The sequence below is a fragment of the Phoca vitulina genome, unplaced genomic scaffold, assembly GCF_004348235.1.
Source record: "Phoca vitulina isolate PV1807 unplaced genomic scaffold, GSC_HSeal_1.0 scaffold21, whole genome shotgun sequence".
In the NCBI taxonomy this organism is placed as follows: Eukaryota; Metazoa; Chordata; class Mammalia; order Carnivora; family Phocidae; genus Phoca; species Phoca vitulina.
This window is the reverse complement of record NW_022589724.1, coordinates 28,060,586-28,078,425: the sequence shown is the minus strand read 5'-3', so window position 1 is coordinate 28,078,425 and position 17,840 is coordinate 28,060,586. Positions and strand designations below refer to the sequence as shown.

At 56.3% G+C, this 17,840-nt stretch overlaps 1 protein-coding gene across 3 annotated transcripts in view; it reads right to left on the bottom strand.

The window, feature by feature from the left end:
• Positions 1-5,107: 5,107 nt before the first annotated feature.
• FUBP3 (far upstream element binding protein 3) overlaps positions 5,108-17,840 on the bottom strand; it is a 51,163-nt gene continuing 38,430 nt past the window's right edge. For all 3 annotated transcript variants that reach the window (XM_032418295.1, XM_032418296.1, XM_032418297.1), the window contains 8 exons: positions 16,936-17,077; positions 13,069-13,229; positions 12,210-12,283; positions 11,838-11,918; positions 11,564-11,640; positions 8,895-8,966; positions 7,418-7,545; positions 5,108-6,460 (listed from right to left, as the gene is read on the bottom strand). In XM_032418295.1, the coding sequence (XP_032274186.1) occupies positions 6,452-6,460; positions 7,418-7,545; positions 8,895-8,966; positions 11,564-11,640; positions 11,838-11,918; positions 12,210-12,283; positions 13,069-13,229; positions 16,936-17,077 (744 nt within the window). In that variant the 3' untranslated portion in view covers positions 5,108-6,451. The remainder of the gene's footprint in view (positions 6,461-7,417; positions 7,546-8,894; positions 8,967-11,563; positions 11,641-11,837; positions 11,919-12,209; positions 12,284-13,068; positions 13,230-16,935; positions 17,078-17,840) is intronic.

The window sequence follows — 17,840 nt, the reverse complement described above, 5'->3', positions numbered from 1 at the left end:
TAGACACACAGATTGAAAAAAAATGGGAATGCAGTTGTAACATATTCGAATGCACGGTGTGTTTAAAAAATTATAGTCAAAAAATTTTAAATACATTTAATATATTTTATTGGAATTTGAATCCAACAACAGTGGAACCCTTGACCCCAGCCTCACACAATTTGGAAACCACTGGTGTGGTCTAATTCCAATGGAAGGGACACTGAGGGATGTGACCTGTTCCAGTGACGGAGGAAGTCAGCCATCCAAGTAGAGGAAAAAGCCAGGCCTCTGGACTCTCCATCTGGCTGTTTGCTCCTCTTGACTGAAGAAAAGGCAGATTTGGGGAAGAACTTGTTGATATAGACACTCAGAAGGGGTGACCTAGTGGAATGTTATCAATCCCTAGAATGAAACCATTAATCCCAGGCCTGTCACCACCCAATCTTTATTGTCATCCTTCTCTTAAACACAGCTAAGAGCACCCGACTACACCCCAGAGAATTGAAAGTACACGGATTTCTGGAGTGTCGTGTGGACTCTGAGCAAGTGCAGCTGGGACAGTTGGGGGCCCAGGTCCCTGCGCAGGGGTCGAGGCTTCCTGGGAAGTCCAGATTAGAGAGTCTGCTGCGAGAGGGGGAGACACAAGGGATCAGAATCCTTTTCAGTGTGCTTGAAATAGGATTGCCTTAAACATCATCTTGCAGGCCAGAATTGGGCAGCCTTGATCCACTCAAGCGCTGGCCAAAGTCTTCTCCCGCACAGCTGTGGCTCATAGCAATGTGCGTGTGTGTGTGTTGGGGGGGTCCTGGCTTCTCCCGGAGTCACCCCACCTGCCCTTGGGGGCCGTTCTTTCCTAATGGCCTAGCTGCCGTGGCTTCAGGGGACCAGCGAGCTAGACCTGGGGTCATAGAATCCTGGGGAGACCAGGAGAGCCCAGAAGAAGCTAGAGGGTCAGTGGTGAGGCTGATACATTTTTCAGATCACACACTCAGCCCCTCGCATTCCTCGTGGGATAGAAAAAGCCACGGGAGCAGGCAGAAGCCCTGGGCTCAATTATTACTAGGAAATGCCATGATTTGTGTGCTCATTATGAGGCAGGTGTCAAGTGCTTTACATATTTGTCATTGAATCTTAGCTCAGCCCATGACCAGGTAGATAGTTCTTATCCCCATACCGCAGATGAAGAAACTGAGGCATAGAATGTTAAATAATTTGCCATCGGTCGTAGGTTTTGAGTAGTGGGGACGCTGCTCAAACCCAAGCTTGAGGGGCGCCTGGGTGGCTCAGTCGGTTAAGCATCCGACTCTTGATTTCGGCTCAGGTCTTGATCTCAGGGTCGTGAGATGGAGCCCCACATCGGGCTCCATGCTGAGCATGGAGCCTGCTTGAGAGTCTCTCCCTCTCCCTCTGCCCCTCCCCCTGTTCGCAGCACGCTGTCTCTCTCTCTCTCTCTCAAATAAATAAAGTCAAAACAAAACGAAACAAACAAAAACCCCAAGCTTGAGTGTCCACACATTTATCCCCTATACTCTGCTGCCCCAGGTGGGCTGAACCCACTAGATCCCTCTAGAGCCATGTTAGGTGGACTTCGCACACGTGCCATTTCTGTCCACAATAGTGGCCACGTGGGCAGGTTTCGCAGTCAGACTGAGGTCTGAGCCCGGGCTCTGCCACCTCGTGTCCATGGTATGATTCTGGCAAGAACCCCTTCAAACCTGTTTCCTCATCTCTAACATGAGCCCCAAGAGTAGTGGGGCCCGCAGCGGAAACTAAGAGATAGTTGATTCTCCTTGTCTGCCGTAGTCACATTCTACAAAATCTCCGAGAACCTGGATTGGCGAATACAGGACCATCGCTCCCAGGGGGGTGGGGAAATGCAGGGTTAGGGTCCTGCCAGCCTCTGGTCACAACATTTCATCAATCAGTGCATAAACGTGTTTTAGGAGTGTTTGTGTTTCAAGGCACCTTACTTAATATATATTGTCGATTCCTGAGGATCCAACTCAGAGCCAACCGCCGTGGGACGTGCGAGTACCAGACTCCCAGCCCTTTGCTTGGGCGCCATTTTCAGCAGCAAAATCACAGAGAGAAAAGCACAGACTCTGCAAAACCGTGGCACTGGACAGACTGCAAGACGGACGCCTGCTTACGGCCCGAGAGCCGCGACACGCGGGCGGCGGGGGTTGTCCTTGTTTTCCTGGCTAGAAACGTCCGCATCGGGCAACTCAGAGCCTTTGCTGAGAATGACTGCGGGAGCGCAGGGGGGATGCGTTTTAAGATTGTAAATAAATTTTAGCGAGTAGGTGAATTTGTAAATACGGAACCAAAGACCGCGATTGCCTGTGACGCACTTAGAGGGCCCAGCCCAGGGTTGGTGCTCAACACTCACTCTTAGGGTGGTTTCCCCCGCCCTATGGACCGCCTCACTTGGGGGTGACAGCAGTGTCCCCCAACGTGACCTGGAGCTCCCTGGAGCAGCCATTATGCTCCCAAGCCCAGCACAGAACTCGGCACAGAACCTGCCCCTACACTGGTGTGAACAAGAGCAGGTCGCTTGGCTTCTGACTCTGAGCCCTCGTGTGTGAAAGCGGACCAGTCCCGCGCACCGTCCAGGGTGTGCAGACCCTCAGCAAGGGAGATGCCCGCCAAGGACCAGAAGGCCCTCAGGACAGAGGCCAGCAAGGCTCCCCATTGTTTCGGCGGTGCATTGATGAGGGCTGTCTTTACTTCCCCTTCTACCCCACACGAGCAAGGCGCGGACCCGGGCCAGCAGCCCCTTCGGAACTGAGTGTCAGGCCACTTTCTGGCCATTAATCTCTAAGAGTCTGTCAGGACCATCTGCATTAGCCTGTCTGAAGAAACCCCAGCGGGCCGGAAGAGGGCCTTGGGAAACCGAGCCCCTGCAGCCGGCTAGGGGCCGGGGCTCCGAGGTGCCCAGACGCCCTCTCGGACCCGCTGCTGCCTCACGCCGTCTGTGCCCCAGCCACGCCTACTGGGGGGGGGCTGTAGGACATCACGGGGTGGCCACCCCTTAGAGGGGACACGGGAAAGACAGCACCTCCTACCTGACGAGAGGGCATGGATGTTGATGGAGCACGCGGCCTGGAGCACTCCCCACCCCCACGCCCAAACTCTTGGGTCCGACGGGAACAGCCCAGCCGGATCCTCGAATCCGGAACGCGGAAGCGGGGCAGTGGGCAGAGACGGAGTGCGCATGTGTGGTGGGGGGTGGGAGCCCGGGGCAGAGCGCGGAAGACAGACTGGGCCCCCGCCCCGCCCCCACCTCCCCAACACAGACTTGTTCTTTCAGTGATGACCACGCAGCTTTTCTTAATGGAACACAATCGCTGAACCTGGTACATTTCAAGCACTTTAGGCTTCCAGGACACCAGACTGCTGATGAAAACCATCTTATGTGGGCGCCATGTTAATGAGAGGCCAAATTTCATATGCTTGCAAACTTTCCCCCCTGCCTCCTGCTGTACTGTACCCCGCCTTCCCCCGCCTCAATAAAAGGTTGCATCAGAGAGAGAGAGAGAGAGAGAGAGATTTCCATAATTTATAGTATGGGCATTTCACTGGGGACAAGTGCTAATCTGTACTTACCGATACATTTAAGAAAATGCATCCTCCCGCAAGCCTGCACCATTTATGACTCTTGGCACAAACCGCAATGCTCAGTCTTCAATTAAGGGACACCTTAGGGTTCATTATCACACAATCGCTCCCTGTGAACCATGCCAAATGCTGTTTTGGCACGGAGCTTGGAAGATGAATTAGAAGGAAGTCTTCTCTGTAATGCCCTCTCCCCAACTCCCATTACCATCATCAGCGTTTATGCCCTCCTGCTCGCCCCTCCTTCTTTCCAAGTGGCTTTTACTATTCAATTTCTCAACGTCAAACTCGATTCTCTAGAGGTGTAGTTAAAGATGCCACAGCCCCCTTTTGTCTTCCGGCTCTCAACAGGCCTCAGAATTGCTGCAGATGGGCTGCTCTCCACACCCCTTTTCGGCCTCAAGGAGCCACAGATGCTTTTTTTCCCCTCCTCTTAGAGCTTGGGGTAGAGAAAAGAAAAGGGACCTGAACTGGAAACACACACACACACACACACACAAGCGCGCACACACACGTGAGCCATAAGGAGGGCTCTACGCAGGATCCTCACAGCACCGGGCGTCTCAATGAGATGACTCACACATAAAGCTAGCAGCAAAGGCAGGGCCGTTTCAAATATGAAAGTCGGGAGCTGTGTTCAGAGCCAGTTGCTTCAACGGACCAGAAAGGAAGGAGGGAAAAGGAGGAGTCGAAGGCTCTTCCTCTCTTCTTGGATATCCTCTAGTGGAGGGCCTACACTGCCCCGCTGTGTCCTGAATCCGCAGGACCCTCTGATTTAAACCTCTGGGTAAGGAGGACACTCCTTTTGTTCCCTTAATGGAAACACCAAAAGCAAATGAGCACATTTGCTGGCGCTTTCCAGCCCTCCCAGCAACCCGGTGCCCCACAGCGGGCCGGGGGCCGAGAGTAAATGCTGCCCAGCCCGCCGCACACCACGCGGCTGCAGGCTGAATGCTGGGGCCTGGGGACGAGGAGGGAGCAGCCCAGCAGCCGCAGCCCGAGAAGAAGACTGTGCAAGGACGCTGCAGCAGCCCAGGGCGCCAAGACCGGCCCTACCTTCTGGGGCGACCGCGTGCCAGGGAGAGGGAGTGGGGAAGCGGGCGGAGGGAGGGGCGTGCTGACTCAGTTAGGGGAAGCGTGCCGATCCGGCTGCCGCGGAGCTGGTCACCACCTCCCGTAAATGAACCTTCCAGCTCTCCTTCCCCTGACAGCGCCACTGCGCTAGGAAAACTCGTTATTGACTTCTTGGTGTCACACCCACGTCAAGAGCTGCTTAGATGTGACAGGTAAGAGGGGCTGATGGTAATCAAGGCTCTCGAGTCGGACTGTCAAATTATACGAAGCCATTAAAATAAAATTAGCTTAACGAAGTAGCTAGAAATCTAGGTCGTGCACCAAGTCGGGCTGGTGGAGTGCAAGGCTGCGAACGGCAAGAGTCTTCGCTCGATTTTATTCTGGGGGCAGGGGGCAGAGGGAGGGACGGCAGAAAGGAAAGCAAACAGACTAAAAATACTTGGCCCACAAGACGGCTTGTGGAAATTTTATTATATAGAGTGTAAAATGAATTGTCAGTCAAATAAAAAGAACACTTTTTTTTTTTAAAAACAACATGCATAACATTTTCCAATTGCCTTTTTTTAATAGTTAGACATTTCAAGCATTATAAGGAAAATAAGGAGAAAAACCCAGAAACTGTAACTTCGGTACATTTCAAACGGAATGTCCCTCGGGTCAATTAAAAATGCAAGAAAAAATAGCTTCGACTCCGTTTTTCTTTCCTTTAAAAATACATGTTATCTGTACAAGACGCACTACAGTAAACACTGGAAATCATATTATCCCTTTTATTAAATCAAAATTATTTAATTCATATGGTGGTTAATACTAGATTTATTTATTCACCTAGTTAATTTGACAAATATTAAGAAAATATTTAAAAGAAAAAAGGAAGAAACATCTTGGAATTAAACAACAGTTACTCCATTTTCACGCGGTTTAACGTTCCACAGTGTTTGTTAAAAGTTATATCGAATTTCTTTTTAATATTAAAAATAACAGTATTTATATTTCTGAGAGAAGAGAGAAAGGTTTTTTGTTTTGTTTTTAAAACAAGCTTGGAGGTCTTAGATACACAATTGCAACTGGTAATGGAGACACTAAAAAAATGTATGCTAAACACACGGACACGTTTTTATATTACCCCTTTAGCACTCTAGAAATTATACAAACCCTATAAAATGCCCCCTCCCAACCCCTGTTGGACAGCAATACAATTATCTGTCTCAATTCAGAATTCACATAATTAATTACAATACATAATAGTTCAGTTTTTTAAAAAATGCAATATAACCAGACAGCCAAGATAACAAGAAATTAGAAGTAAAACATTTAATGAATTTACACATTTAAGAATATTTAAATACTGTTTAAAAATTTTTTAAAGAATTTGTTACATACCACCTAAGACTTCCAAGCCACTTTCTGTTGCAACAGAAAAAACTGTAAATAAAAAGACACGCAACAAAACGGAACAAAACAAAACAGAAACACACCGTGTTGAAATGTCACTGCTCTGAGGCACGCGCTGGCGCCTGAATTTTGCAGGTCTCGCTCCAGGGAGAATCCCAGAGCTTACACATTTGAAATAACAAACAAAAATAATGAAACAAATTATCAGCAATTTTTAGTAACTAATTTTCCCGATTTTTAGAAAAATCCTGTTAATCTAAATATAGTGTTTCACAGAACAAAACAAAGGTTCTTCATCAAAAGGTTTGCAAATCTAAAAACCTCTGTTACAAATAGGTTTTCGCTCACAATGATTTCGGGGAGGAAAGAGCCGCAGGTCGCTGTCCTACTGCTCCTGCGGAAGGAAGGGGACAGCAGTTAGTGTGTGAGGCCAGCTCTCGCGTCCTCGTCTCGGTCTGGGGCTCCGGAGGATCGGAGGGGACAGGTCACCCTCTCCCTTCTGGCTCCTCAACGGGCACGGATACACAGCCCGTGTCCCTGCGTCCCAGGATCCGGTGCAGACAAACCCTCTCCCGCACAGGAGGTCCTGGGCGGCCCTTCGAGCAGGGGTGCTGGGGGCGGGGCAGGGGAGCTCATGCTTCCCCTCGGCCACCCACCAGCCCTGACACCTGTCTCCACTGGGCCCAGGCACAGAGGGACCATTTTGGCAGTGAGATGACCAACAAGCTTTGGGTCCGGGGCCTGTGGTAACCAGCACGCTGTCTGGGGGGACCTGGCCGCCATCAGGTCCCCTGAAAAGCGCACCTGAAAAATGCCCTGGGGCGGCCTCTGGCCACCTTCCCTACGTTAATAAGAACTCTGTTTTTGGCTTCCGACTGGACCGAGCGCTCCAGGTTTCCGTGCAGGACGACGATCTGGCGCTCTGCCCTGCCCGGTCTTCAGAGGGTGTGTGCTTGTCCTCCTCCTGCCACCCCTCACCGCTGCCTGGGGGCCGGGGGACGGTCTGGCCACACCACCCTCTTTAGGAACAGCAGTGGGTGTGATTCCCGTGGTCCCTGCTGTAGTGCCGAGCCCGCCCCGACTCACAAAGCTCGGCACTCCCACTGACAGCTGGGGAAACTGAGGCCTGAGAAACTGAGTGCCACTCGGCACTGCAGTCTCAGGGCCCGGCCGTGAGGGAGGATCAGGCACTTCCTTATCGCGGCTGTGCCACCAATTCCTCGCGCCTCGCCCCACCCTGTTCTCTCCGGGGAAGGAGCGGGGCCAGGCGCGCGCACGCGCACAGGCTCGGGAGAAAGGGGCTTCGCGCTGGTCTGGGAAGTGCCCGCGGCGCTGCTGCGCGACTACACACCTGGCTGTGGGCCTGCGCTTGCCCTAACGTCTGCCCGTAGAAAGCGACCTGCTGTCTGTAATATTCCGCCCAGGCCATTGTGTAGTCCGGCGGGGAGCTGGCCTGAGGAGCGGCGCTGGCAGCGTGACCTGAGTGACGAGAGAAAGCACAGGGGTTAGTGGGGCCGGGGACAACCCTGGGGGACGTAAAGGACGTGGTCATCTTGGAGGGATCCCTTCCCAAAGACCGGGGCAGCTGGAACAAGGGCCGACGCTGTCTCCCTCTGGACGCTGGCCAGGCTCGCGCTGGGGGAGCCACCGGGACGGGGACGCCCTGCGGGGGCCACTGCCCAGGGGCCTGCGGCAGGAAGTGCTCTGAGCTGCTTGCTGCCCGTCCCTGCCCCGCCCCTACAGGTCTCACGGCTGTCACCATCTCTGCCTCTGTCCACCTGCCCCATCGTCTGCCAGAGACAGAGAGACAGACAGAGAGAGACACACACACACACACACACACACACACACACAGAAACAGACACAGACAGACAGATGGGGGGGCGGGGGGAAGGGAGGGAGGAAGATGGGGAAGACGAGGAGGGAGGGAGGAAGAGAGAAAGGAGTGCGGGTCCCTGGCTTGGGCGTGGGGTGCCCCTGTGCAGTGTCCACTCCCAGGAGGGCTGGAAACACAGGTCCACGCATGTCCCACGAGTCTGGATTTGGGAGGTCTGGGGAAGACTGGGCATCAGGCCTCTCAGCAGGGGCTCTAGGTGACGATGACCTCCCTGACCCCCACCGAAGCCCCCCGGCCATCAACCCGGTGATGATTCCAAACACCAGGACAACCACTTCTTTGACAGTCCATGGCCTGATTTTTGCCAACCAGCAGGTAACATCCTCCGCAGTCAAGTCGCGGGAGTGAGACCTCCAACCACACTCCAGAACACATACAGCGGATTTAGGACTAATTTTAAAGGATTCACTTGGGGGCTCTTTTGGTTGCTGTTACTAGATTTTTTTCTTCTCTTGTTAAAAAGACAGCTTTAGTTTCTGGCACAGCGAAGAGAACGAACCTACTCGAGAAACCAGCCCCCGGCACCCGCTCCAACTTTAGGCTCCCTTCCCGGAGTTCAGTCCTCCTCCTCTTCCCTGCCCTGAGATGGGACCAAAAGGAGCCGGGCGCCGGACGACAGCCAGGGAACAGGACGCCTGCTGGTCCGAGTCCTGGCCCAGCGGTTCCAAAGGGGGTGGCTGAGTCCGGGACAGCTGGCCCTGAGCTGTCCTCAGGCCCTTTGGCGTCCAGAAGGGGGGCAGCAGACGACTCCACACGTCTCCTCTGACGGACACACAGGGGACACAGGAAGACAAAGACAGGGACTGAGACCGAGTCACACAGGGAAAGTGCTGAAGAAAACAAAGGTGACAGGGAACCACTGACAACGAGGTCGACAGGCATGGGGGCGCTGGGCCTAGGGACCTGCTTGTTCAGAAGGCTGCTCACTCACTCTGTTTTTTGTAATAGTCTTCCCAGGCCTTGCTGTAGTCGGGCTGGCTGCTCGGCGGCTGGCTCTGCTGGCCTGTGCGGAGAACATGAAAGCAGTCAGGCCCCCGCGCCGGCTCCGGGCCCTGCTCTGCGCTCACTCGCCCACGCCACAGCCCGCTCCAGGCCCTGCAGCCCCAGGCAGGCGGCGGCAGGCTGGCTGTGGGGAAACACAAGGACGCCCCACAGGGCCTCCACCCAGACCGACGGGGTGTGACTAAGATCCCTGTGAGGAGGGGACTGGGCAGGACGGCTGCCCCCCAGGAGCAACGGGTTGGACGGCCTCGACCCTTCAGATGGAGATTTGAGCTCCGGGAGCCCCGGGGCCAGAGTGACTGCGTCAGAGGCTCCCTGAATCGGCCTTCAAACGGGACAAAGAATCCAAGTGGTGCTGACCGCACTTGTCACCGGGCCCTTCTGTGCACGGACTGATGGCTTCCGCTCTGGACACAAGCACAAGTGCAGGAAAGGCACGTGGGAAAACGGCCCGGAGACCGCTGGTGACGACAGAAAGACGAGGTACATACCGCCGAGGGGCTGAGCGCCACAACCCGCACCTGGTCCCGATTTAGCCTCATGCCTTTCTGGGGGAGGAGCAGACGGGGACAGGAGGTGCGCAGGCTTATTCCCCGTGCGCAAGCCGGGGCGCCTGCTCTGTGTGGCGCCGGCAGCAAAGAGCTGGGGAGCGGAGCGGCAGCGGCCTGCCCCGGGCATGAAGGGGTCAGAAGCCCCGACCAGAGTGACAAGGCGGGACCTTTTCCTCTGCTGAGGTCAGGGCTGGCTTGCGTGCCCACCTGCTAGGACCCCCTTCAGCGCCCTGTCTTCTGTTAGAACTGCAGTGGGCGGCAGGCGGGCAGGACGCGCTGGTGACCACGGTCACGGCAGAGTGTCTCCCTCGCTAGTTAATTTACTGCAGTCTGAGGAGGGGCGTGGGGTGACGGGCGTCTGCGTGTGGGGCTGGGAAAGGAAGTGCGGTGGGGGGCCCCACAGGGAGAAGACCCCCCCCCATCCTCCCAGTAGGGCAGGAAGGGACTCCAGACGATGCAGGGAACAGAACGAGGAGGTTGTGGAGGGTGTGGGCAAACAGGACATTTCTTCCAAACAAGATTTCACTGACAGAAACCAGTTCTCACCGCCCCCTACAGATAAACACAGCTCAACACCACAAGACAAGGATGGGAACAGCGGCAAGAACCCAGGCACTGACTGTGTTTTCTCTCACTTGCCCCACAGGCCTTTGCCTGTGGCGGGCAGCGGGACTGGGCCTCTGTGGAACCGTGGCCCCAGGGTCACTTCCCCTGAGGAAGGAGGACGTGTCCCCTACCTACTTCCCCCCCCGTTTAGGGCTTTCTCACACAGTCTCTGTCCCGCACAGTGGGGCAAATGTGAACTCAGCCTGGGCTGCCTCTTGTCCCAAGGGCCCTTTCCGATCAGAACAGAAGGAAACGTGACGAGCTCTGGGAGCAAGTGAGTGTGGTGAGACTGGCCCGGCGGACTCCAGGTGGGGTGCAGGTGTTCATGGCAAAATTCTTCCTAATATTCTGCACGTTTGAGACATTTCATTGAAACAAATATTGGGGGGAATAAAGGAAAAAAAAGGCAACTATACAATTTCAGAACTCATGGGTTACTCTGGAAATCAAACCTAAACCTTTCATTTCTTAGACCACAAAACTGGAGGCCAGAGGAGGGGAAGGTGCGTGAGGCACACACAGCATCGGCCTCTGGACTCCAGACCCCACCAGGGCACTGCTTGTCTAGCTGTGACCTTGAGCAGGACCTCCCCCCCATCCCGGGCAGGGCTTCTGCACAGCAGCACTCTGCCCAAGGCGGGGGGGGGTGGGCAGCAGGAGCCCAGAAGGCGGCCTCAGTCCCTCGTGAGCGAAGCTGCCACAAAGCAGTGTGGCGCCGTGAGGCTCATGGGCAGACGCGCCGAAGGACGCCCTCCAAACACAGACAGGCTGCCGCCTCAGGGGGACAGAAAAACTGAAGGTAAGGTTTCTGTTTTGTTTTGGTTTTGGTTTTGAAGGCTGTGCAAGATGGGCTCTACCAGCGATCAAACTGCAGAGGGACTCCTGAAGCTTGTGTGCGGGCCGGAGGGCAGGCCACGTGGGTTGGATGCCAACAGGGACCTTCTCTAACTATCAGCTGTCTTGCCGAGGCGTCACTCAGCACAGCTAATTCTCCAGCTGTGTGCTTTCTGAAAAGTTCAGGAGACAGAAAGGACATCCTTTCTAAGGGAGTGCTGGAGAGAAGAGGAGGAGACGGTCACCAGGAGGCCAGAGCCGGGGAGGGGGCGCTGTTTGGGAGCGAAGTGAGGGGAGGAGCTGTGGGCTGGGCCAGGTCCAACCCATCTGTGGGAACAAAGCTGACAAGAGCCCCTAGCTCTGAGAAGAACAAAGGAGACGGGAAAGAAAGGTCTGAGAGGTGGGCCAGGAGAGAGCCAGTCGCCACCCTTGCTCAGCTGGAGGCCCACAGGGGGCTTCTCCCTACCCCGGGGGGCTCCCAGCATCTCTGGGGAGGGACATGCTGGGCCTATTGGTCAAGAGATGCAACTAGAGCATTTCAGACACACCAGCCCCCTCGGCCCTCCCGTGGGGCACGCGCAGTCCCACCTCCTCCCGGGTCACTTACTTGGGACCTGCTGTGTGGGCTGCTGCCACGCCTGGTAGGTGCTGCCCCATCCCTGGGTCAGAAAGGCCGGAGGACCGCTATGGAGGACAAAAGAGTCACTCGTTCCGGAGCAGGCCACATCCCCGCCTCAACTGGGTCCACCTCCCGCCATGCCATCCGTGGTCTGGCTCTTCACTGCTCCCCCCGCTCCCCACTGGCAGTGGCCACGTGGCGGCCCCGGTCCCGCCCGTCCCGTCCCGAGAGAACCGTACGGATGGAGTGAGAGGTCGCCTACCTCACAGGGGTGCTGTGGGGGTTTCCGTTCACTTTAGCAGCAATGCTCGGGAAGCAGCCTGAGCTCCTTGGAGGAAATGTGCTAAAAAAAAGTGAAGAACAGATGAACACAATGGGCCGAAGACCGCTGGGTGGGGAGGGCCGCTCGGGGACGCCCGCGCCAACCTCAAGGCCCTCCGCCCTCTGGGAAGGCCCTCGCCCCCAGGACTGGCCGGTGGGCTACGAACAGGCTAGAGGGGCCAGCCGAGAGAGGCAGAGGGATGAATCCTGCCCACACCCAGGCTTTTGGCTGGCACTCCCTAGAAGAAGCTGGAAAGAGGACTTCTTGAGATGGAGTGAAGTCTTCCCGCCGAGACCGACGCGAGAGACTCACTTTTGATGAGGGGCGGCAGGTGGCTGGCTGAAGGGGCTCTGTCCGAAGGCTCCGGGTGCTCCGAGACCGGTCCCCTGTCATGGGCACAGAGGGGGCTCTCACTTCCCGTCGCCTGCGGCTCTGCCCGCTGCCCAGGCCCACCCCGAGGCCGACTACAGCTTTCGGGGAGACAGAGTCAGGTGACGTAAGATACCCTACGATGCTCGCTAGCCTTGCTTCCCCACAGTGGACTCGCCTTGCAGAAATGGCGTCTGCCCCGTCGAGCGACCGAAACCACCACACGGCCGATACTGGCACCACCATGGGTGCCCTAGCATGTCACCCTGGGGGTAGGGACCAACCTGCTTGACTCTCCCGTCAATTTAGGCTGGCCCATGGCTCTTTCTGCCATTCTACGTCCCCTTTGAGGTGAGCAGTGGCCAATCTGTCCTCCATCAACACTCCCTTTCTTTATCTGCTTTGAGGTGCCTGAAACTAAAGCCAGAGTCAATGAAAGCCGCCTGCAGGGCTGGCCGCAGGGGCCACGCCCGCGGGAGTCCGGGGCCGGTGCTGGGGGAAGGCTGCCGCCCCAGCTGCTCGTCTAAGCCTGCAGGGGACCCGGCTCTGGGCCTGAGCTGCTGCGCTGCGGGGGCCTCGGGGAGTTCTGCCACACGGCTTCCTTCAGCACGCCTGGGCCTGGCCCTGGCATCCCTGGGCCCCGGCCTTCCCCCCTTGGCAATGTGGCAGGGGTCGCCCTCACGTGACATGAGGACCAAAAGGCACAGGCAGTACAAGGTTCTGGGGAAGAGCAGGTACCTTGGACATCCAAAAGAAAACCCAGCTACCATTAAGCCAGGTAGGGGAAGGACCTTGTACGTACGCCAACTTTCTCATCTATGAGATGTCTGGCCACCTCGATCTGTTGAGGAATGCCCCTGATGGTGAATATTCGCAGGTTGGGGTCAGTGTTGGGAGGGGGGTTCCGCTGGAGCTCCACGTGCGCTCCTGACTGCTGATTTATGCTTTTGATGTTCTCACCCCCTGCAGGCAGGCGGACACAAGACAGAAGGGTAAGTGGCAGCAGCGGCTGACCCGCAGGCTCGGCAGTCCCCTCCTGTGAAGAGGAGGAAAGGGTGTCATCCGCACCCCAGCCCTCACCCGAGAGCGGACAAGTACCTTCGATTTCGATTTACTCAGAAACCGTCTGACAAACACCAGGGCTCTCTCGTTTGCAAAACCAGACTGAGGAGCGAAGAAGCTGGTCCTCTCCGAGCCGGGCTGAGGCCAGACACCCCGTGGCCCCTGCGCCGAGGCCTGGAGCCCACGGATGTTCACGGTGGAGCTGGGCTCTTGGAGGCTCACTGCTAGCCCGTCTCCGCCGGGTGAGCACAGTCCATCCTCAGCCCCGTGGGCCACGGCCTCCAACAATGCCTGGAGCCCACTCGGGCCTTCCACGCCTATCCCGTCACTTCTCAAGTCCCTGCCTCCTCCGTGCGGGGTGGGGGGGGGCAGGTCTAGACAGCGAGGCAGCCGGGGATGGGGGTCACAGAGGCCTGGGTGGAGCGGGGTAATGAAAATTTAGTGGGACCCTTTGAAAAACCTGTGAGAGTTCCAGTCTCTTAATGAGATTTGCGTAACAAAAGCTCCAGCAGGGTCACAATGGTTTGATTCTTCTTCTGAAATTTCACAGAGTTTACAGATCGGTTCTGCTCAACTGGGAGGGGGGGAATACAAGGAAAACCCGGGAGCACAGAGTTTTGCAACATCAGAAAAAGACAGTCTGGAAAATCTGGTGCAGGCGACCAGAGAGCCCAAATGATCAAAAGCAAAGACTAAAGGCCAGTCTCTGTGTCACTGTACCCCGCCCAGAGTCAAAACGAACCTCAAATGACATTTGTCATTTCACGGTAACATGTCCGCAATCCTTCCAGCCCGCTGCTGGAGCGCCTATCAAGCAAGTAGACAAGGAGGGGATCCCAAGAGCAGGCCCAGCCTGTGTTGTGTCTTATCTCATCCTCGATGGGATGCTACGGGCTCAGGAAGCAAGACCAGAGCCGGGGTCCTGCCAGCCTTCCGGAAGGCAGACGCCACAGGGAGGAAACCAGGAGGCTGCCGGCCTTCGGGGAAAGCTTTGTTCAAATGGGCTCGGGCCGCGTGTCAGTTTCGTGGAGAGTGGGTTTCAATTTAAAAGCAAATTAAAAACACCAGTGCAGCAGACCACCGTGTTGTGCACGTGATTCTCTTCGAGTTCTGCGGCAGTTTAAGGAAAGCGTCCCTGCATTTTCCACCTCCAGCACACAGCACTGGCCAATGCAGAAAGTCGCAGAAAAGCCTTCAGCAGCTCGGCCGGGCCGGCCTCCGGGTAGGAGTGAGCCCCCCGCCCCGCCCCCAAGGCCTACAACTACCACCCTCTGCTCCTGCACTGTGAATTCATCCTCTTTGCGCCATGGAAAGTGAGCAGCTTTGCTCCTGGGCAAAGTGCTTCTGGGGCTTAAAGAAGGGCAAGAAGAAGGAACTGGAAGCCCTCCTACCGCACACCCAGCGCCTGAAGGAATCCTCCAGTGTCCCCCAGGCGCCGCTGGGTCCCAGAGGCAAGAGCACAAAAGGGCACGCGTGTCTGAGGCTGAGAGGCCTGCAGCCCGGATGAGCCCTCCTCCGGCGGGCACTCGGACCCGCAGCCCCGCAGGCCCGCTCCCCGAGGCCCGGGCAGCATGCTAATCAGGTGAAGAGGCAGCACAAAACTGTGCGGGCCGGAAGGAGTTCATTTAAGTTCATCTTCCTTCAAAATGAGGTCACCAGCTTGGCACATGGTGGCTGTCTACAGGCTCATTCAGCAGCCTGTCCATTCTTCCACCTGATGGGGGGCAGAAGCGACCCACCAGTGGCCCCCCGGCTGAACGTGAAATCGTAAAGCAATTAATCAACCTGCTAAAAGGCCCGGCTGACAAGAGCAGGGCTGGCCGCACTATCTGTCACTGCTGCTGTATTTATCATGGAAATCCAGCAGGGGCCCCGGGAAGGCGCAGCGTCTGTCCAAGGACTGGGGCTGGGGAGGGGGGGAGCGCAGCCTGCCTGCTTGTGGCTCCCTCTCCCGTCTCCCTCACTCACGCGCCTTCCCTAAGAGGGTGCACCCCCTCGTGTCCAGCGTGTGTGTGTGTGTGTGTGTGTGTGTGTGTGTGTGTGTGGCAGGTGAGGGGGGGCGGCGGTGGAGAAAGACCCCGGCTGACAAAACTTTGGGCCTCTGAGGCTGTAGTCAGAACCGCAGGTCACACACAGATCAGTCACTGCTCCATGCTGTCGTCCCTTTCCTGTGGGAGTCGCTCAGGATGACTTTGTCGAGGATAAACCACAGGGGAGGTTCTGCCCGCACCCAGATTTCACCGACTAGCAGGAACGGTCGCAGTGAAGACAGGGAGGCTGCGTCAGGCTAGAGGGGATGCCCAGTCATCGAGTTAACCCTCCTTGATAAAACGGTCCTCCAGAGGCACAGAAACCTAGCTCTGCTTCTCAACCTACAGGCACCAACTGGTCTGAATCTCACAGTAGCCAAGCTGATGGTCTGGATAGTGGATCTGACTTACCACGGCATCTGGGCAGCTGACAACACCCACTAAACCCTGATCAGCATGTACACCCTGCCAGGAAATGCACCAATCCCACATTGTTCCTACCATCTTTGAGAGACTGACCCTCTAGAAGACGACACAAAGGAGAAGAACGTCTCAAAGGAGCATACCACACACACACCGTCCACGACAGGGCCAGATGCAGACTCTAGAAGGTGACCGAGAGAGGCAGGAGGGACTGCCCCCTTGGGCCGGCACGAGAGAGCACGCTAAGGCAGCCTCAGCTCTCCGTCAAAGACGCTCCCAAATCACGGTCTGAGGAACGTTAGCTCTCTCCCAGAGGTCAGAGAGGTCTGCTGGTGGCAGAAAGGGGAGAAACTCTGGGGGGAAGCCTGTACTGACTTCCTCCCCATGTGGTCAGACAAGTATGAAGGCAGACACAAAGGCCACAGCCGAACGCGCGTGTGCTGCCCGTGGGGAGGCTCCCCCAGAGCCCACAGGGAGGCTAGCCCGCTGCAGAGAAGGCTGCCTGGCGGCCCAGAAAGCTGCCTGCCCTTCCCCTGCTCACAGTGAAGGATGGCTAGGGGCCACATCAGCCACTAACAGAGGGCTCTGACCTAATGTTCCCTACAAAGCCTACAAACAACGAACCAGTCAATTTTTATTTCCCTCCACAGGGTATCCGTTACTCATGGTAAATGTGCTCAAAGCTTCAACACCGTTTTCACGTGTGTCAGTAAGAACCAAATACCCAAATCCAGTCAGGACAAAAAGTGACACATTTGTCAGAGAGCGACCTTCACTTGAGGAATTATCTTAACTGTTCCTCTGAGCTCCCAGGAGGCAAATTAATCACTAATCGGTTGGTGGACAAACATCCAGAGGCCCCTCAGGCTGGGCAGGGGGCCTTTGGGACAACCTGCGCAGCTTCACCAGGCAGTGGGTCTCACTTCCGGTCTATTCGTACGGGATAACCGACAGCCCACTCTGCGCGCGCCCGTGAGAAGCCCCGACCCGGCCGGGTCCCTACGGGAGGCAGCTGATGTCACAGGCCGGGCACCTGCAGTCAAGCGCAGCCAAGAGCCCTGGACTTCATGCTCTGGAGGTACCGTAGGGCCCCGTCTGCGGTCGGGTAGGACGGATGGGAGGGGGACCACGAAACCCCATCAGCGGCTCCTCACCTTTGCCTATGACGAGGCCGCACTTATCTGCCGGCACTGGGTAGGTTATCTCCTGGACGCCACCAGGGGCTCCCACAGTCCAGTCGCCACGGCCACGACCTCGACCTCTGGCCACCGCGAGGCCTCCGAAGCCATCTCTCTCCTGGGAAGGAAGCAAAGCTCCAGTGACGATTTCTGCCACTGCCACCGGGACCACTTTTCAGCCCCAGGGAGGAGGTGAAGTGACAGGATATAATCAGTGCCACACGCTAGAACCTCAGCACCTTTCCACATTTCAGCTTCTGAAGTGCTCTTTCAAAGCCAGAATTAACACAAATCACAGGCGCAGTCAAAGAGGACGTGTGCAGACGAACGCGTGTGGTTACCCAACAGCCCCACTGTACCCAACTGGAACAGGCAGTCAGGTACAAACTCCTGGGTCTGAAGCCCAGTGCCCTGCTGCAGCGAGTCTTAACGACTGGGCCCTAACGTCCAGGTATCGGGCGTCGGTTTTCTCCTCCACACCGAGGCTGCCCTTTCCCGTGGCTAACACACGCTGGGCCTACCAGAAGCCAGGCGTCAGATGCGAAAGAGCTGCGGGCATCTCGAAGTGGTACCTGAGTGGCAAGCAGGCCTCCAACCCTCCCGTCCGCAGACACTGCTGAGGGTAGTCGGGGCACCTCGCAATCCAACTAGCAGAAAGGATAAAAGGCTCTTAAAGAAAGCCGGGTTGTCCCAGTCTCCCCAAAAGGAGGGAAAAAACCAGGTGCGTGGGCTCGTGGTTTGGGGCCGGAGCAGCCTCCAACATCGTCACGCTGGGCCCCCAGCAGAGAGAGCACAACCCACGGCCAACACCTAACAGAAGAAGGTTCCTTTCATTCAGGGGCAGCCAATCTCGTTGGAGGTCTTTGTCCTCTGACTCACTC